The 17,555-nt window shown below is 45.7% G+C and overlaps 1 protein-coding gene across 2 annotated transcripts in view; it reads right to left on the reverse strand.

The window, feature by feature from the left end:
- Positions 1-5,415: 5,415 nt before the first annotated feature.
- The window catches only part of HLF (HLF, PAR bZIP transcription factor), a 39,935-nt gene continuing 27,795 nt past the window's right edge, over positions 5,416-17,555 (reverse strand). The window contains exons 3-4 of one of the 2 annotated variants that reach the window (XM_019542449.1): positions 11,437-11,657; positions 5,416-7,837 (exon numbers count right to left, since the gene is read on the reverse strand). In XM_019542449.1, coding sequence (XP_019397994.1) covers positions 7,622-7,837; positions 11,437-11,657 — 437 coding nt within the window. In that variant the 3' untranslated portion in view covers positions 5,416-7,621. Of the gene's footprint in view, positions 7,841-11,436; positions 11,658-17,555 lie in introns of both variants that reach the window. The other variant, XM_019542448.1, reaches the window with a different exon arrangement.

Here is a 17,555-nt window from a genome sequence, read left to right on the forward strand (position 1 = left end):
ACAGAACATGGCATCTAGCTAAGTAAGGGGATAGAGGTCGCACCCAAGTCCAGCCTGCATTACACGGACAAACGTCTAGCAGCTGTCAGTCAACCGCGAGTGCTCACTCATTTATCCTTGTTGTATTAGGATTGATACCCCTCTGGGCTTGGCTCCCTCCTCCAGTGCTAGGCATTGGGGTCCTGGGAGCTAACCACATCCAATAAGGGAGCGTGGCCCATGAGCCCAGCTACCACCTTTCCCATGTGTGATCATGCTGGCCATCACCCGCCTGTGATTCCCACCATAACCCAATAGCAACTAGAGTAATCGCTCACATGGAAAGGGGACAAAAATGCCACAAAGGAAGTGTTGCATGCACTTTTCTATTACTGGCTCATTAGCAACTGGTAACAAGTGAAGGGGGGGTGCTGTACCACGTGGCCAGCCAGAACATGCTCTGTAAGCCATAGCTTGACAGCTCATGTTAGGGAGGCAGGATGAGTTCACTGAGAAAGGATGAGAGACAGCAAGAGAAAATTTTGGAGCATCTATTAAGCGCCTCTCTGGGTGGCGAGGCCATGAAACAAAAGTTCGGTTGGCTAAAACACTACAAATGAGGTCTACTCCTGCCGTCCAGCGCAGGCAGGCAGCGAAGCAAGCGTTGACCCAGGGCGGTAATGAAGTGTAGGGAAGGACTAATGCCTGGGTGACCTCAGCTTCCCACACCGCCCGGCTTTGTCGTACAGGAGGAAATGCTCCCCTGCATCTCAGAGCAAGCTGTGCCATGAGGGGCGAGCAAGACACCGGTTGTAGCTTAAGTCATATTAATGAAGAAGGGATGTTGCAGAAATAACGATTAAGCAACTCTTACGGCTCGCCGGCTGGGGCAGTAGCTCAGGACTTCGAAAGAGGCTGAAGGAGCTCGAGGTCCTTTGACGCTGGGCTGCTTGTACGCTCGCCGCCCAGCGAGGGGAGCCAAACCCTGCTCTTTGCTCGTGTCTGCAGCGGGCCGAAGCTGACTTCGTGTCCAGCTATGAATCACCCCGGGTCGGGGCGCTCTGATGTCACCCTGGCCCAGCTTGGCCTTGCCGCTGAGGCTGTGCCGGGGATGCAAAGAGAGCAAGAGAGGGAGCAGCTGGATCGCTGCTGAGCTCCGGCTGGTCCCCGGGAGTGGGTGGTAAACGTTACAGCAACCTCCAGGTTGCTTTAGGTTCCTCCGTGGGCCAGGCTGAAATAAAATAAGGCAGAGAAGGGGCACCGTAACCCGAATCCTGCCCGAAAGCAGCATCTGCTGAAGGAGTGGGTTTTGGTTGCCTGCCTTCTGTTCCTAGTAAGCTGAGCTCACAGCTTCCCCTTCCCCTTCACAGCCACCTGAGCGGAGCGCGCTGCTGCTGGCATTGTTCAAGAGACAGACGCTACTGGGTAAATGCAGCACTACACCCTGCACTTTTATTTGTAAGTATGTGCCCGAGTTCACAACGGGTCCAGGTTGTGCTGACACCAACGGTGCTTGTCAGGCAGGTGACAGTGGGTCTTGGTGCCTCTGTCCTGACCACATCTGGCCCCAGAGCTGTAGCTTCTTGCATCACAGCCCCCAAGGTCCTTCACCGCTGCTGATCCAGCACCGAGTAGCAAAATCAGCCACAGTCCTGCATGCTGTGGTTGTGACTTCCTCATCCAAGTAGCAAATGAGGTGTTTTTGTTTGAGCATGGGCTGTTCCTGGTGAAGACAGAAGGAGCAGAAAGAACCCAGACTGGGGGGGTTTTAAGCTCCCAGTGCTCAGTGCACTTACTACTTTAATTATTTTTACAACTGACTGCATCCAAAAAGCCCAAGTTATTGAGAGAGAGCGAGAGCTAGAGCTCAGTACAAAAGAGGCAACAGCACCACAGAAGATCTGGGGGTCATAAATGGACCACAAACTGAATATAGCCCAAACAATGCACGGCTCTTCTCAAAAGCTCAAACCTCTTCCAGAGGTGTACAATGGGTGTGGCAGTGCAAGCTGCGGCCAGTAATTATTCCAGTCCGATGGTAGTTCTGGCGCGATCAGAGTCCTGGTCCTCCACGCCTGTTAGAGAGAACAAGAACTTAGCGACCCCTTTGCTGTCGAGGAGAAGCACGTGGAGGCATTAAGTCATGTCTCTAAAGGTTGTGCTGGCTGCGTATTAACCCTGTTTCACTGCGCCTAGTAACAAAACATTTACTGAATGCATGTCTGACTGGTCACCCGAGAAGCGGGCCAAGTCAGGGTAATCCGATTACTATCATAGAAAAGACAGGAGCGAGAGAGAAAAGTCCTACAGACAGAGAAAAGTCAAGCTTGCATTGCAGCATGGACAACACGGACAAACTCCTGACCTACCGGTGCAGCAGGGAAAAGGCTGGGGGGACGTGCCATTAACCAGCTCTGCTGCTTCTTCCCTTCTGAGTTGGAGGGAATATTTATTAAGACCTGCCCCAACCCCGACCCCTGAGATGATGAGACAGAGCTGAAGGCCTTTATAGTTAGCTCCCAGAAGCTGATGCTTAATTTGGTACCTCTCAGCCCCGTGTGGCCTAGCACTCCCTCTCCTCGCCCCATCCACAAAAAAATAAGTATCAAAGAGTGACTTGTGTAGAAATGAGGTACCTAAATCCAAGAGTGCAACCACGTTGTGCTGAGAAGCAAGCTAAATAGCCCACGTGGAGTCCCCCGCCCCGTTGCAGCTCAATAGCTAGTCCCCAGGCTAGCTCAAGTCCTCTAAGCCATAGTCACTGTGCACACCGTATAGCTAGTTCAAGCAAATAACGCCAGGAGCTAGTTTAGGCCCACAAAGATAGGAACCTACCTGCTGTCCTGCGCAAGGATCCTAATGCCTAACCCTCACTAGCAGTTAAGGCATAGAGGTGGGCAAAATGCGGCCCAGGGGCCGGATGCGGCACGCCAGGCCATTCTATCCGGCCCACAGGACCCCTGAAAAATTTAGAAAATTAATATTTATCTGCCCCTGGCTGCCTATCATGAGGCCCTTGATGGCTTGCCAAAACTCAGTAAGCGGCCCTCCGCCCAAAATAATTGCCCGCCCCAGTCTAGCCACTGGGGAAGCAGCTGTGGTTAGATGGCTTGCAATGGCAGGGGCTTTAGGAATATGTTCACATTGTTATTTACAGAAGAACAGTTAATTGCAATGAAAAGGAGACGCTGTGGATACATGATGGAGCCATCAGGACGTGCTATAGGACCTTTCACTGTGCACAGGCTATAAGAGTCCAGGCTGGTCGCTGACTTGCTAAAGAAAGATGCAGCTGAGAGAAGAAAAATTTAAAAGTTTATTAAACATTAAGAATAACAGACAAAGATTTGGGCTGAACAGCATACAGGATGCAATCCATTTCATGTCATACATTTAGATTGATCTTATATGTTAAACTTGTATTTAAACAGCTGCTGTCTTGTGGTGTTGCCAGAAATACAATGGTTGATCACTTTCATTTAGTTTTTAAATATATTTATTTCAAAACAAAACAAAACAAGAAAAAGCATCTGCACCGCTTGGTTTTTTTTGTTTAAAATATATATATATATATATATATTTATAAAGCGCACACAAAAAGCAATTCTGAGTGACAGAGGCCAGCAAACCCACAGAAGCAAGCTAATTCAGAAATGAAGGCTCTTCTTTTGGTACTTAGCTCATCCAGTTTTTGTAGCGCTATCACAGAAGCCTCGGCAGAGCTCGTGTGACTTTAGGTAGTGGATTTGTGCTACAGTAGGGAGGCACAGGAGAATGAGTTAAGCATCAGTCCCAGCGTGGTTCCCTTAGCTCTGAATTTCTTGCTTTTGAGGATTAAAATCAGAACTTTCATTCTGTGATGCTGGCTCTTGAGTGCTAAAAACCCCAGCTCCCAGGGTGATGAGGACTACTAACAGGTTTGAAATTAGTTTCTTTTATTTGAAAAGTGGCATTTAAAAAAACAACAACACTAAAACAAACCAAAAAAAAAAAGCAATAAAACATACACCCCGCCCCCCGCTCCAAATATTTACTATTAAGATCCAGCAAGAAACAAGCATTTTTAAGTTCGTTTTTACTATTTAATAGATTGCAAAGGGGCTCTTCTTGGAGCTGTTGTTATAATTAGCATGACTTATTTCCATGTTTTTAAGCAACCTTATACTCCAACAGACCTACGTGCACCCGTGGAGCAAGAAGCCCCGCCCCTCCCGAATCCTGATCATCCTAAATAGCCAATTAAAAAAAAATTATATTTTGGAAACATAACCTAGGAGAAAAAAAAATGTATTTCAAGTTTTATCCCAACTGTTTTCGTGTACTGGGATGATTTAGTTAGGGAGGATCCTACCCTGAGCAGGGGGTCGGACCAAGTGACGTCTAGGTGACCTCCTGAGAACCTCCCAACCTTTCTATCTAGGACTGTGGATTTTAAGGCTGGGATTTTCAAATGAGAAAGTACCTATCTCCCCCTAAAAGGGATGGATGTCTGACTCCCTTAGGCTCCTTTCATGGCCCTAGCTTAAATGACCAAGTTATACACATCTGAGAAGTGGAGGTGGCAACAGCGGCTTTAATGGAAATGTTGACGTAACGTTGGTGCTCGCTGCACTTCAGGGTGTAGCTCTAGTATTAGCTTATGGCCTGACCAGCCCTTCCTGCTTCATTCTGAGTCTCTCCAAGTCAAACACTGTGTTTTCACATTGTGCAGTTCCCATGTGGCTAACCTTCCTTCTATGATAGCAGGATGTACGACTTCGAGATATAAGGCACCCGAACAGACTCAGAAACATCGGTGGTGTTGGACGAGGTAGCTGCTAGGGACCTCTGGCCCACAATGTAAAGACTGTCTTGCTCATCCTCCCACCCCTGGGCCCCAGTAGATGCATCTGTGATAGCCAGACAATTGTTCTCCCCAGACCTCCCCCCAAGAAAGACCAAGTGATCATCTATACTTTTTGCAGCTGCCTTATGTGGTTTGACAAATGACTGGGGTCGCCATGCAATCCACCCAGGCTTCCTAGCTCCCGACGTACCGGCTGATGATCATCAACGCAACCCCTGCAGTTGAAATGGCCCCAGCGATAAATCACCCTTGCACTATACTACTTTGCGGCTGAGAGTGCATCCCTGTTGCTGGATGATGTGTTGCACCCTGCCGCTCCCAAAGAACATTTTTAGAAACATCCATTTGTTTCACAGTCAGTAGATATATTGACTTGTATCAGACACTTACAGTCCAAATAGTTCACTCATCTCGTCTGGTTTATACTGGCCTCTGAGAAGTAATTCACTTTCCTCATTCTGAACTTGGTTGCAGCACATGAATATTCAATCCACTGAAATAATCGGGCCACCGGAAAGAAAGGGACCCTGTGTTAAAGGACTGTAAAGATTTGGGGTACGTGCTTGAGGAAGAAAACTGCAAAATTGCCATTGGTGAACAGATATGTTTAATGTCGAACAAAACGTTGAGTCCTTTGTAACAATCTCCTGAAGCAGTAATATGAATTAATGGAATGAATAACCTTTTCACGTGGAAAAAAGGTCAAAAACCCTAGAAAACTGAGCGCCAGAAATGTAGCACCATATTTTTCCCACATGTAAATACATGTTTGCAGTACATAGAGCCAAGTAAATGAACAAGGCTATTTATAAAGATTTTCAGATGGCAACCAATTCTAGCAGCAGCAGATTTTAAATGAGCATGAGAGTAATTTTATTTTTCTGCCTTTACAAAATATTGCATTATCCAATAGATGTTTGACTGAACTTCATGTTGTGCTTTGTCAGTGTTAGAGAACGTTTATATGTTTCTAATAGAAAATAATAAAGTCTCTTATGTTTTAGTAATATGAAGCACCCTGGCAAGCCATATTACTTCCATAAAAAATTAATTTAAAGCACAAAACATGCTGATGTGTCAGTGGTAGGCTTAAAATATTAAAGTTAAAAAAAAAAACGGAAAAAAAACCCCCAACCAAAGCATTTCCTCTCTGTACAATACTGGTGAATATATATCTTTGCTATATATTTTTTAAACACGGAATAGCTTTTTTCTTTTCTCTTTGCTATATATAATATATGTCTTTCAAAATACATTGTCAGTATTTGTACTTGAAAAATACTGTACAAAAACATACTATAATTATTCTGTATAAACTTTATACATTTTATAATATCTATTCTTTTGGTCTATAGTAAACATTTAAATTGATTGGATTAACCACAGTATATGACAACACCATCCCCTTCTGAAATACACCAGTGTCTCTTACATTCATTTTCAAAAGTCCACTTTATAATAGAACGTATTTTCAAAAGCAAAGAGAGAGATAGAACAACAGAATAAAGTTCAGAGCCACCAGTTCATGACACATTCAAAATGACAATCACTAGGAAAGTTCGGTTTGCAAAACAGTCTCTTCTAACTGAATAAAAGTTATTTTAAAACAGTGAGCGAGAATCGACAGAAAATATTACAAAAAATGGGGGGGAAAAAACCCAAACAAATCCTGCATTTAAGTCTTTAATCACAAAATGGAACTCTGAGAAGTGCAAAATGACCCAAAACTAAAAAATGTCACGGTCAAAGCTGATTTGATACTTTTTAATTTTGTTCTTGTTTCAACTAATTGTCCTCTCTCCACCTCTCTTTCTCCCACAACCCTTTTTCAGGGATACCCCTTGCATGTTCTTATCAATGGGTTTCTTTTTAATATTGTTTCTGGTTTTAATTTAAAAGACATTTAAAACTCTTATTAGGTAGGGAAATCATCCTACGTCCACTAGGAACACCCAGGCAGCATGCGCTAGCGTACAATAGGATTATTGCTTTAGGTACAGGTAGTGCAAAATCTACACTCTGTGTTCTGTTAATTATATTCCTACCTATCTGGGGATTGTGGAAAGTAAAGGAAACTTAAGAGATATCGATAAGTCTTTATTGGAGCTATAGTAGGTATAACTAACTCAGTCTAACAGCACTTTAAATCTGAAGACAATTATCACCAAAACTTAAAATACAACAAAAGCAATCTATAAATTAATATTTCTGCAGTGTAGTTCTAAAATTATGTTTTGTGCACTTTATTAGCCTGTTAACTTTTCTGATTAGACATGTTTAAACAATAGCCTGTTACTCTTGAAAACTGAGATCTACTTTTTTTTTGTCTTTTTTTTTTTTTTTTAATTTATACTGGGATCTTTCCAAGTAAATCAGGAGGATGGAACTGGTTATAATAACATAAAATTCTTAATCTGAAGCAGCATTGGGGGAGGGGAGGAAAAGAAAAAGAAAATATAATAAAAAGCTTACTATGGCAGTTCTCAACAGTCCAGGTAAAAATGTGGCACCCTTTGAAAAGGGCTTCATAGAAATGGGAAGTGCTGAGATATGCACACACTCTTGTGCACACACATAGACGCATGCGTGCGCACATGCAGACACACGCGCGCGCGCGCATGCAAACGAAAAATAATGAACGTCAGTTTTGTTTCTGCTTCTGGTAAAGTGCTGATGACAGAAAGGGTGGCTTGGGCGTGGTGCTATCAAACAGGAAACACATTGTCCATCTAGGCAAATGCCAACCCACGACAAAAAAAGGAGGAGGTGAAAAAAAAAACAATAGCAACCCGCCGTTTACAGGGGGCCGTGCCGAGCCTCGTACTTCGCCAGCACGTTCTTGCATTTGCCCAGCTCTTTCCGTAGGTCGGCCACCTCTTGGCGGAGGGCTGAGTTCTCCTTCTCCAGGAACGAGGCGCGGATGGCAATCTGGTTTTCCTTCAGCCGCCGGGCATCTCTCGACCGCTTGGCAGCCATGTTGTTCTTTCTACGCCTTGCCCAGTATTTGTCATCCTGCTCATTAAGCACATAGAGAAAGAAATGAAGATATTAGATTTCAGCAAACCAAGAATGACCCAAAGGGCCGAGATGTTTCTCACAGTCACGTCTCAGTCCACGGAGATGACTCGGTAGCGGGTATTTCACTGACTGCTGTTGCACTGCCCACCGAATACCGACGGTGCCAGTCCTTGGGGCGGCGTCTAAACCTGTGTACCGTAGCCCCTCCCGTGGCGACGCGGGAAGACCACTCCATTAGGTCTTTATAATAAAGCTCACCGTTGTCTTGGCTCCCTGAAGAAAAACGAATGGGCACCTGGAGCATATCTAGCGATAACACACCTCATCTTCTTCGGGTTACTCCAGCTCCAAGCATCTATGGCAGGGGCTGAGCTCGGGGACGGGGCTGGTAGCGGCCAGATCAGGGGAACAAGAGCCTTCAGCTTTTTCCTGAGGACAATGTGAATTTTGCCACTGATTTCAGTGGGTTTAAAACCTCGTGCAATGAGAGCAACATCATCAGTGCCACTGACGCAGGTCCTGCAAGTGCAAATCTCCAGGCCCCGGTCTGGAACCCCCCAAAACAGCTCTGGCTTTGGCCAACGCTCGTCTGCTCCACTTTCCTCGCCTCCCTCATTCCTCCTGTCCTCCACCTTTCTTCTCTCACCCCCCTCGTCCTAGTTCCCCTTGATCTTCAAACCTTCCCCTTCTCTCCATTGCCTTTCTGCTTAGCTTCTCACGAAACAGCGGCAGTACAGTAGCTTTGGTGCCCGCTTACTTTGCTCTCTCTGTTTGCTGCATCCTTTTCTCCAATATCTAAGGGGACTGCAAGTCCTTAAGGTAGGGACTGATTATTGCTTGATGTCATATTGCTTAAAAGAAGGGGGTCCCTGACACTGAAAGCATGAACAGGTCCTGAGACCAGAGATCCTTATTGCAGCCGTTGTGCTTAGCTTGCTAGGCTAGAATAAAAGCCGACTGCTGCTGCTGCAGCTTCATCCATCTTACAGCCATGCACAGGTCCTTGTCAGCACCTCTCCAGAACGTTTGCCAGAAGCTGCCCACGCCGTCCTGAGCATGGTTCATGGATTAGTGTGCACTCAGCATTAAGGTGTCATAAGAGTTCAGGCTGCCTTTAGGAGTTTGGACTCTGCGTATCAAAGAAGACACACCACCAGCTACCTTCCCCTGATTCTTCCACCCTTCAATAGTATAAACCCGTGGCTGAAGGAAACGTGCAGTCATGTCGGCATTGCTATGATCTTAGCACACCTGAATTCAACTTCTAACGCCGCTCAGAGCACCTAAACTGAATTTCACTGCCTGGCTGACGCGCTCACGAGGCCCCCCTCTCCCTTGCTTCTGCAACAACTGCTGCACCCCGGGCAGGAGCAGAACATCACATCCGTCTTGGGATCTGTCCTCAGGCTGCATGCAAGAGGCAAGTATTTTAGCACTGCACCTGCTGTCAGCACTGAGCGGGTTAGTCCTGATAAGCTACTCTGCACCTTGTGGCAACCCTGGCAGCAATATCAAGCCATTGCACAATGCGTCTGTGGTGGGGTGGCAGCACTTTACATCTCCTGTATCTGCATAACGGAGCATACGAGGTGCAGGGAAATGGCAAACGGGGCCTAGCATATCAAAATCTCCTTCCAGCTACACTTAGATGGGACCCACCAAACGTCTTAAAAAATCAGCTTGAAGCAATTTATTATTTTGTGTATCCCCCCACCCCCCCAAGACTTTACCCATCTTTATTTGAACAGACTGCAATGGGAAATCCCTTAATCCCATGCCTGAAAGAGGCAAAGCTGGCATTTAAAAATCACACGCAGCCCAGAGACAACTGACTGGTCTAATCTTCTTACCCTCCTCCAGGACTCAACAGCCAGTCTGCACGCTGGGACAGAAACCAGACTTGGGACCAGCATTTGGTGAAGAGCCAAGGCCAACCAATATGATGATCTCAGACAAGCAAGGGCCCCCAAACTCTGCATTCAATCGTACGCTGAAAACTCAGAGTCTCTGTGTAGGGAGGACGCCAAAGTTATCCATCTCCAATACAAAACACTCCAAGGGTGTCTTTGTTGGCAATTTCCTTTTACTTTCCCAGGATAGTCTGAATGTAACCTGATATATAATGGGACATGGGAGACAACACAGCACAATGATCAGAGCTGTGGGGCAAACTCCACCTTCCTGATACTTGGGTCAGCTGTCTAACTTGGAGTGCATTTGATGCAGAAGGCCCTCTCCCTACAAACCGTCTTCTCAGTGGGGTGGCACCGACGTCACTAAGAGACTCTGCTTGGGGTGTAGTCATTTTCTACCATTGGGAAATGTGTACGAATGAAAGCTGGGGACGCTGTGGAGGAAGAGGCAACAACACCTCATTTGGTTACCACCTGAAATACGATTTTTGCAGTGACACTTGATCGTGGCAGTGCTTTCCTCAGGGGCAAAAACAGTGTGTGGCATCCCCTCTTTCCCAAACACCTTCAAGTTGGTGTAAACGCATGTCAATCCATGAACCTGGAGCCAAATCCAGAGAGCCCTGTTGACATCAATGGGGCTTGGCTCATTCGTACCGGGGCAGTAGCACACTAAAGTACGGCAGGGCTCAGCCTTGGGTGACGAATCCCCATGGACAATGCAGGCACGAGGATAAATTTGGTGGTGGCAAAGGCTCAAGCTTAATAGCAAATTTATACATGTACCCTCCCCTCCTCCAATGCAACAGCGAGAATGGCACGTAACAGACAACTTCAAGGGGGCCAAAATATTGGCCTCACTGTCTTGACACTCTGTACAACAGCTGGATTAATTAAGACCCTTCCATACAGATTCAGGGAGAGCGATGTTGCAGTGTTGTGCTTATCCTCTACTGCAAACTGAGCTAAGGGAATAATAAGCTTGCTGCAAAACTTCATCATTTCTCAGGGTCCAACTGTGCTTGGCACTGCGCAGACACTCAGAAAAGCATGGATCGATCCTGCCTTAAGAATTTATACAATCTAAAACCAGGTTTGGGCTGGAGACACGGCGTACTGCTGTGGATAGCCTACTGGACCCCAAGCACGAGTGCTGCCTCTGCACGGCACAGGCTTATCAGCAAAGATGAGTGTCGGTACCAACTAGCCTGTCCTTCCCCTCATGTTACCTAAAGGCGGCAGTACGTAGATGAGGCTATATTGCTTCTAGTTGAGGAAGCATAACCAGAGCAGAGCAGCACAGATGGCTTGCGGGTGTGCTGAAGATGTGGCCTGGGTTGGCGAGACAGAGCGAGAGCGGGTGAAAGGATGGATCAGCGGAGAAAATAAAGACCTGAACTTACGTGACTTGCACAAGGTCACATAGGAAGTTTCTGGCAGACATGGGAAATGAACCTGTCCCCTAAATTACAGCCTAGGGCCTCAGCCAGGAAGACTACCCTTCCCCTCCGTCTCATTCACGCTCTGATGTGATGCCACAGCATACTTCCACTGGGTTTACAGGAGTCACTGCAGCTTCACATCAGCATAAGGAAACAGATTCAGGCTCAAAGCCTGCATTTTCAGACCACGGCTGCCAGCGCTTGCTCCCTACCAACGTGGTCACCAGTTCCAATTTACCTTCAGATCATCTGGAATGAAGACTTTGCGGGCTTTCTTAATCATTGGCTGCGGTTTGAGCTCTTCTTCAGAGAACTTGCGTTTACGAGGGTCAAACATCTCCTGGCCAGGGATGCTGGAAAGGGCAAGATCTGCGGGGTCAGGTTCGTAGCCTACGGGAACCTGGATAGTCTCGGGGTCAATGGGGCTTGGTGTGTTACGATTTGTTGACAAGATCTGACCTGCAAGAACAAAAGACAGTCTCAAGGCATGCTATAAAACAAAAAGCAAGTAATGTTAATGGACACAGATCTTAGAGCATCTTTAAATCCTTAAAGAACTCTTCCTTATAAAATATTTGAGTATCCCTCAGAGGTACTGTGGTTAAGCATTAAAATATCCATTTGAGAGATGGTTTGAGACATCCACAGAGGTTCACTAGAATACTTCTTCAGAAATGGCTACTAATTCTGGCTACCCCCATTTCTGGATGCTCAGCGTGGAGCACACCAGTGAGTCCGGGTGGGGCTGTCGGTGCTCTGCACCCCGAGTTGGGCACACAACATTTCCACCTAAGTCGCTTGGCCAAAGTCGCACGCTAAGGAACAGGCTCTGATATCTTATCCCTTGCTCCTCCCTCCTACACAATACTCTTCCCAACTCTTCTTGGAAGTACGTTTGCTTACGTGTCCTTTTCAAGCAAGGTGCAAATTTAGCTGGGGTTGAAACAGTACGTTGCATTTATGGCAGCACAGCAGCTGGTGCAAAAGCCTTTCTGAAACACCTCGTTCTTTGAAAGTTTTAGGACGGATTGTACAAATTCCCATTCTTGTGTGAATGCTACGAAAGGCGGTGCAAGTATCTGACAATATTGAAGGCTACTTAGAGGTTACGGGCACAGCAGAAAGCGTGTATAGCTATGCCCCAATGGCAACTTTTTCTGGCTTTTTTTTTTTTTTTTTGACTTAAGAAATACCAAGTATCATCTGTCCTATTCTTGATATTTGGTGAGGACCAGGTAACTGTTTCTTTGCAGAGGTGGAAAAATGTCATAACCTTTAACAAAGAGGACTTCTCCTCTACTGTTGTTGTGGACGTGGGTTAAAGGGGTGTGAAAAATAGAATAAAACACCCTTTGTCCCAGAGTTTTAAACAGTCAGATTAAAAATCATTTCCTGTTTCCACTGTTCAGGTCCCAGTCACTTGTGACTGATGAAAACTTCCTTAATATAAACAGAATCTATGTGGTTATGCCGTACAACCTGCAGATGCAAAATCCTACGTAGACTTGATTTACTAGTGTGTGTGGTCTATATATAATTACAAAAGGTAAATGTAACATATTTCATCCTGGGCCAAACCTTGTAGTTCTAGTTCAGGCAGCATTTGCATTTCAATCTATTTTAAAAACATCAGTTAAAGTTTCTGAAAATAGGAGCCTAAAGTCAGATACAGGACTGAAATAAAGACTTAGGAGCCTAAGGGTAGGATTTTCCAAAGCACCTAAGTGACTTATGAGTTCAAGCTATTATACTGACTATTTTAGTACAGTCACTGGGGAGACAATGGATTTCACAATAACTTTACAAACAGGCTACCATTAACATGTCTATATTTGCCAATGCATTTGCAGCAGTCACAAATCAGTACCAAAAGCCCCCAGTTCTTTAAATGCCATTTCTAACTCCACATCAAGGACATTTGCAGCATATTTTCTTATGTAACACAACGCCAATATCTGGGGGAAACTGCAAAGGCCAAAACCAAGGGTTGGTCACAGAAAACAAGAGTTTTGTAACTCCTGTTTAAAAACAGCACTGATAAAATCGGATTTCAGGAAAGGCTAGGAAGGGCTCAAGAGAAGAATACAGGAGGATCAAAGTCTCTTTATTGAAAGAAATATAAATTTACATGAGAAATAATTCAGTTACCAGCATTGTACCAAGAGCAAAGTGCTTCCTTGTCTGTCTCAGGATGTGGCGCACTATTGCCAAGACCACAGTGTTGAAAACTGGACGTTTCCTGTTGTGATTCATTAATAAAATCAGAAATAGTCCTCAAGCCAGTGCATGGCCAAATGGATGACAGTAACTCAGCTGCACAGCTTGCTGTGGAAGAGCTCAGCAGCAGCAGCTGCAATCGCTGTGCCAGATCATTAGAGGACGCAAAGAGCGTGCACGCTGCTAGAGAGAACCGACTTGTTCCCGTCCAGAGAGCCCTGCTATTTGACTTTGGGCTGCGGTGCAGGATTAATAGATTTCTTGATTTTTCATGTAGCAAGATAAATTCAATTCAGATGTATTCTAGCAAGTGAAGCAAAATGAAGTTTAAAAAAAAAAAAAAAAAAGATAAAAAGATTAAGGAATGAGGCAGAGCATACCAGACTTTGGCTTGCGTTAAAAAAAAAAAAAAAAGGGTCATGGAAAGGCTTGCCGTTTCCCTTGGGTGGATAGGGCACAGCTTAAAACAAAGTTGATTAAACCATGGTTGTCTAACACCTCCTTATGCCTTTAAAAGTGGAAAAAAACCCAGGCTGTTAACTATTTTAAAGCCAGCCAGAAAGGCTCAGTAAAGCTAAAGGCGCTTTTTGAAGCCTTATTGTAAATGGATGGCTAATCTCATTTCAGATACATGGGCTCGGGAAGAAACAGGCTTATTTAAAGGATTAAATGCAGGGAAGTTTCCTTTGATGTCAGCACGTTTGTATCTCTAAGAATAGAGCAGGCAGATATTTTTCATCGCAGGCACAAACACAGAGATCTTGTAAATTCCTTATTAAAAATAGGAAGGCACCAAAACCTGCATACTTTCATGTATTTGTTGGTGAAGGGGAGTGTTCAAAAAGCATAGAGCATTTTGAAAAGGGCCTCTAGGTTTCTCATGAAACTGAACCAAACTTTGTTTTCTAAATATTTCTACATTTTATCCAATATCAAATTTGGATACTGCTATTTATCCGTCTATTTATAACACCTATACACCCACTATTACCCATTATATGAGCAGCGCCCATTTACTCGTGTAACCCAAAGCACCTGTGAGGAAGGGCATGACTACTATCCCATTTTACAGATGGGAAATAGAGACACGGATATTACACAATTTGCACAGAAGACATCTGCAACACAGCAAGGATTTGAATCTGGACCTCTTGAATTCAAAACTTATGCCCTAATCCCAGGACAATTCTTCTTCCCAATTTGCAAACTAAATTATTCCAATACAAAACATGTTTTGTGTGTTTGGCATGCATATGCTTTCAAAGGAGAGAGCGAGACGCACATTTCCAGCTCAGCTCAGCTTTGGAAACTCATTTTGTGAATAAACATATAAAGGCCCTTGATACAAGTATGGGTCGCAATTAGGGTTGGGCAAAATTTTCCTTGTGAACTGTTTTTGATGCAAAATGGGGTGTTCCAAGAATCATCTTCCCTAGGAAAATTTATTTTTTCCATCAGAGTATTTTGTTTAAAATAAGTCTTTTATCTGACACTGTTTAGGAAGGTATTAGTCAAAAACTGGAACATTTCCATAAGGAGAAAAAACACATTTCAGAGCAAGTCTAAAGAGTCTTCCACACGCTCCTCACAAACACGCCTTCCGTGTCTCCCGACTGACAAGTTTTAGTGACGAGGGCTCCAAGCCTACAATGTGCACACCAGTGAAGCAATGCCAATGCAAAATTCATTCAATGTCCAAAGCTGGTCAGTACTTCAAAGTTAAAAAAAAAAAAAAGAAGAAGAATACTATTACATGTATATGAATCATGCAGAAGTCAAGAAGTATGGGTTTTGGAACTGTTCATTGCTCTTATGGCCCAAGTCTCAGCTTGGTTACACCAAAAGAAATTAGTAGTAATGCCACTGAGGACAGTAGTGTTAAGAGGAATTAAGAAAACCAGCATGAGAGGCAGGAAAATCAGTTATTTGTCCAGTGTTTTACATTAGGCAACTCCTGGCACTGTGTCTTTCTTTTATTCTATCAAGTGTTGCCAGTAAAACTAGCCAGGAACCTGTCTTTGTTAGCTTACTGGCTAATGACCGCTGCATCTATGTGGTGCCGGAGCTTGTCACTCAACACGCTCGTGTGGGCTGCAGCGAAGTCCGTGCACACGTACAGTACGCGGGCTCACGTTACATTGCCCGACAACCTCCCTTCCCCTGTTTGTACGGCGCTCGGGATGTGTGTCCTTCTGCAGCGTTGGTGCAGAGTGTTATTTTTATGCACTAAAATGCCTCCCGATCAGGGGTAGGTCAAATGAGAACACTGTTCCAAGGTCACGTGCCTCCCAGCGGACTAATCCTCGCATCAGCGAGCACTGCAGCTGTCACAACATCCAGCAAAGAGATGGTCAACAGACCACAGAGGCTGTGGTGTGCGAGCGGTCAGCCAAGAAGGGAGCCCATGGTACCAGCTGCCAAGGCCAGGCGGACACGAGACATCTCAGCACTGAGCAGAAGGGGCCAGAGTTTTTTCGTTTTGTTTTTAAAGGTCTCAGTGCCGGCAAACGCAGCCAAATGTTCAGAACAGTGAAAAGCTTTTAAATGGGCGCCTATAATGAAAGGTCAGATGTCTGGAAGTACTCAGTCCCCTCTGTTCTCAACGGGAAGGTGGCAGGCCCCCAGTTTCTTGGGAAAATGTGGCCACTTCACTGAGGGATGTTGAGTGCTGAGCTCTTTCGGGAAAGATTTTGACGCTGAAGAAAGAAGCAAGTTGGAAGTAAGGGTTATAGGGAAGCATAGAAACTTCTTTGCGGGCTGCCCCAGTGATGCGTCTCAGGTCCAGCTTACAGGACTCACACCCCGTTAGCTTTCCCGCTGGGGCAGCACTGCTGGGGCTCCGCGATGACCGTGGTAGCATTTGCAGGCTTCCACGGGCTTTGCAATCAGGCCACACAAATGGGCTCCCCGCTTGGCAATCAGGCCACGTAAACCTACTCACAACACATCAGTGCAACCCTAATAGCCACGGACCCCACCGGCACCTTGTCTTCGCAAACACCCTCAGTGCGACGGCAAGAGGCATTAGCAATGGTGGAAACTTCTTCAGACTGGTAAACAAGGTTGAATAGTGAGGATAACTTAGCATTCATGACCCATAGAGACACTGCTGCTGGGGTGAGGGGGAAGCCTAGTGGCAATGCATTTGTACGTGTTCGCTGCGGAAAGGATCAAAGCCACCAACTTGCGTCCCCTCGGCGAGTGCTTCTCAGAATTTTAGATCCTGCAGCTCTTCTCCCATCTTCTACCTAGGCCCGCAACCCACCCTCGGGCCCCTTACACATTTCCCCACTCCATCCCCACACCTCCTGTCCTGCAGCCCACCTCCCGGCAAACCCTCCGTTCATCTGTCCTCTCGCCCCCATAGCTCCGCAGTCTCTACACCTCTCCTGCGTCGCCCCACAGGCTCTGTCCCCTGCACCTGTACTAGCTCGGCACGTCCTGCTAGCCCTGGAACAGAAGCAGAATAGATGCATCTGCACTGTGCTGTTACCAGGCTAATTAATTAGTCCCATCTGTCAAAAGTGTCCACAGAGGCTATACTGATTCCTGTAAATTAGGGATTACAAGCATGATACAGTCTGGTGCCAGAAATATTCAGAGGAGGGTTGACTGACCTCCCCACCCCACTTCTTCATCCACCCTTACAGCCCATCTGCAGCCCATCCCCGCTGGTGGGGCCAGATGGTTAAGAACCACTGGCCTTGGTCATCAAACAGCTGCTTAGATGTAATAATTTTTACTTGCTGCCGTGGCTAATTAAGCAGCCCAACTGGCAGGCATGAAAATATTTTTGTATGCCTAAATAACTGAGGAACATGCTCAAGGGCACAGGATAACTCAGTAGGAGGAGACTTGAAGATCTGTCTCCAGCTGTAAGTGCTACAGCACACGGCATGCTAACACCACAAAATAAACTCGTGTCATGGGTTGATTTGCTGATGGCTTTTAAGGTGTATTGCAAAGAGCCCAGAGAGCAAGTTCAGGATCACAACCAACTATTGGTCACAACATTTAAAAGAAAAAAGTCCAGTTTCTACTTCCCCCAAATCTACCAGTTCAGCCACCTCCCTGCTGAGCCCCCCTCGGGCCCCGGGAGAGACATGCCTGGGCCAGGGGTTAGCGAGGAGTTAGTTAGGG

Source organism: Crocodylus porosus, unplaced genomic scaffold (assembly GCF_001723895.1).
Source record: "Crocodylus porosus isolate Cpor-Errol unplaced genomic scaffold, CroPor_comp1, whole genome shotgun sequence".
NCBI lineage: Eukaryota > Metazoa > Chordata > Crocodylia > Crocodylidae > Crocodylus > Crocodylus porosus.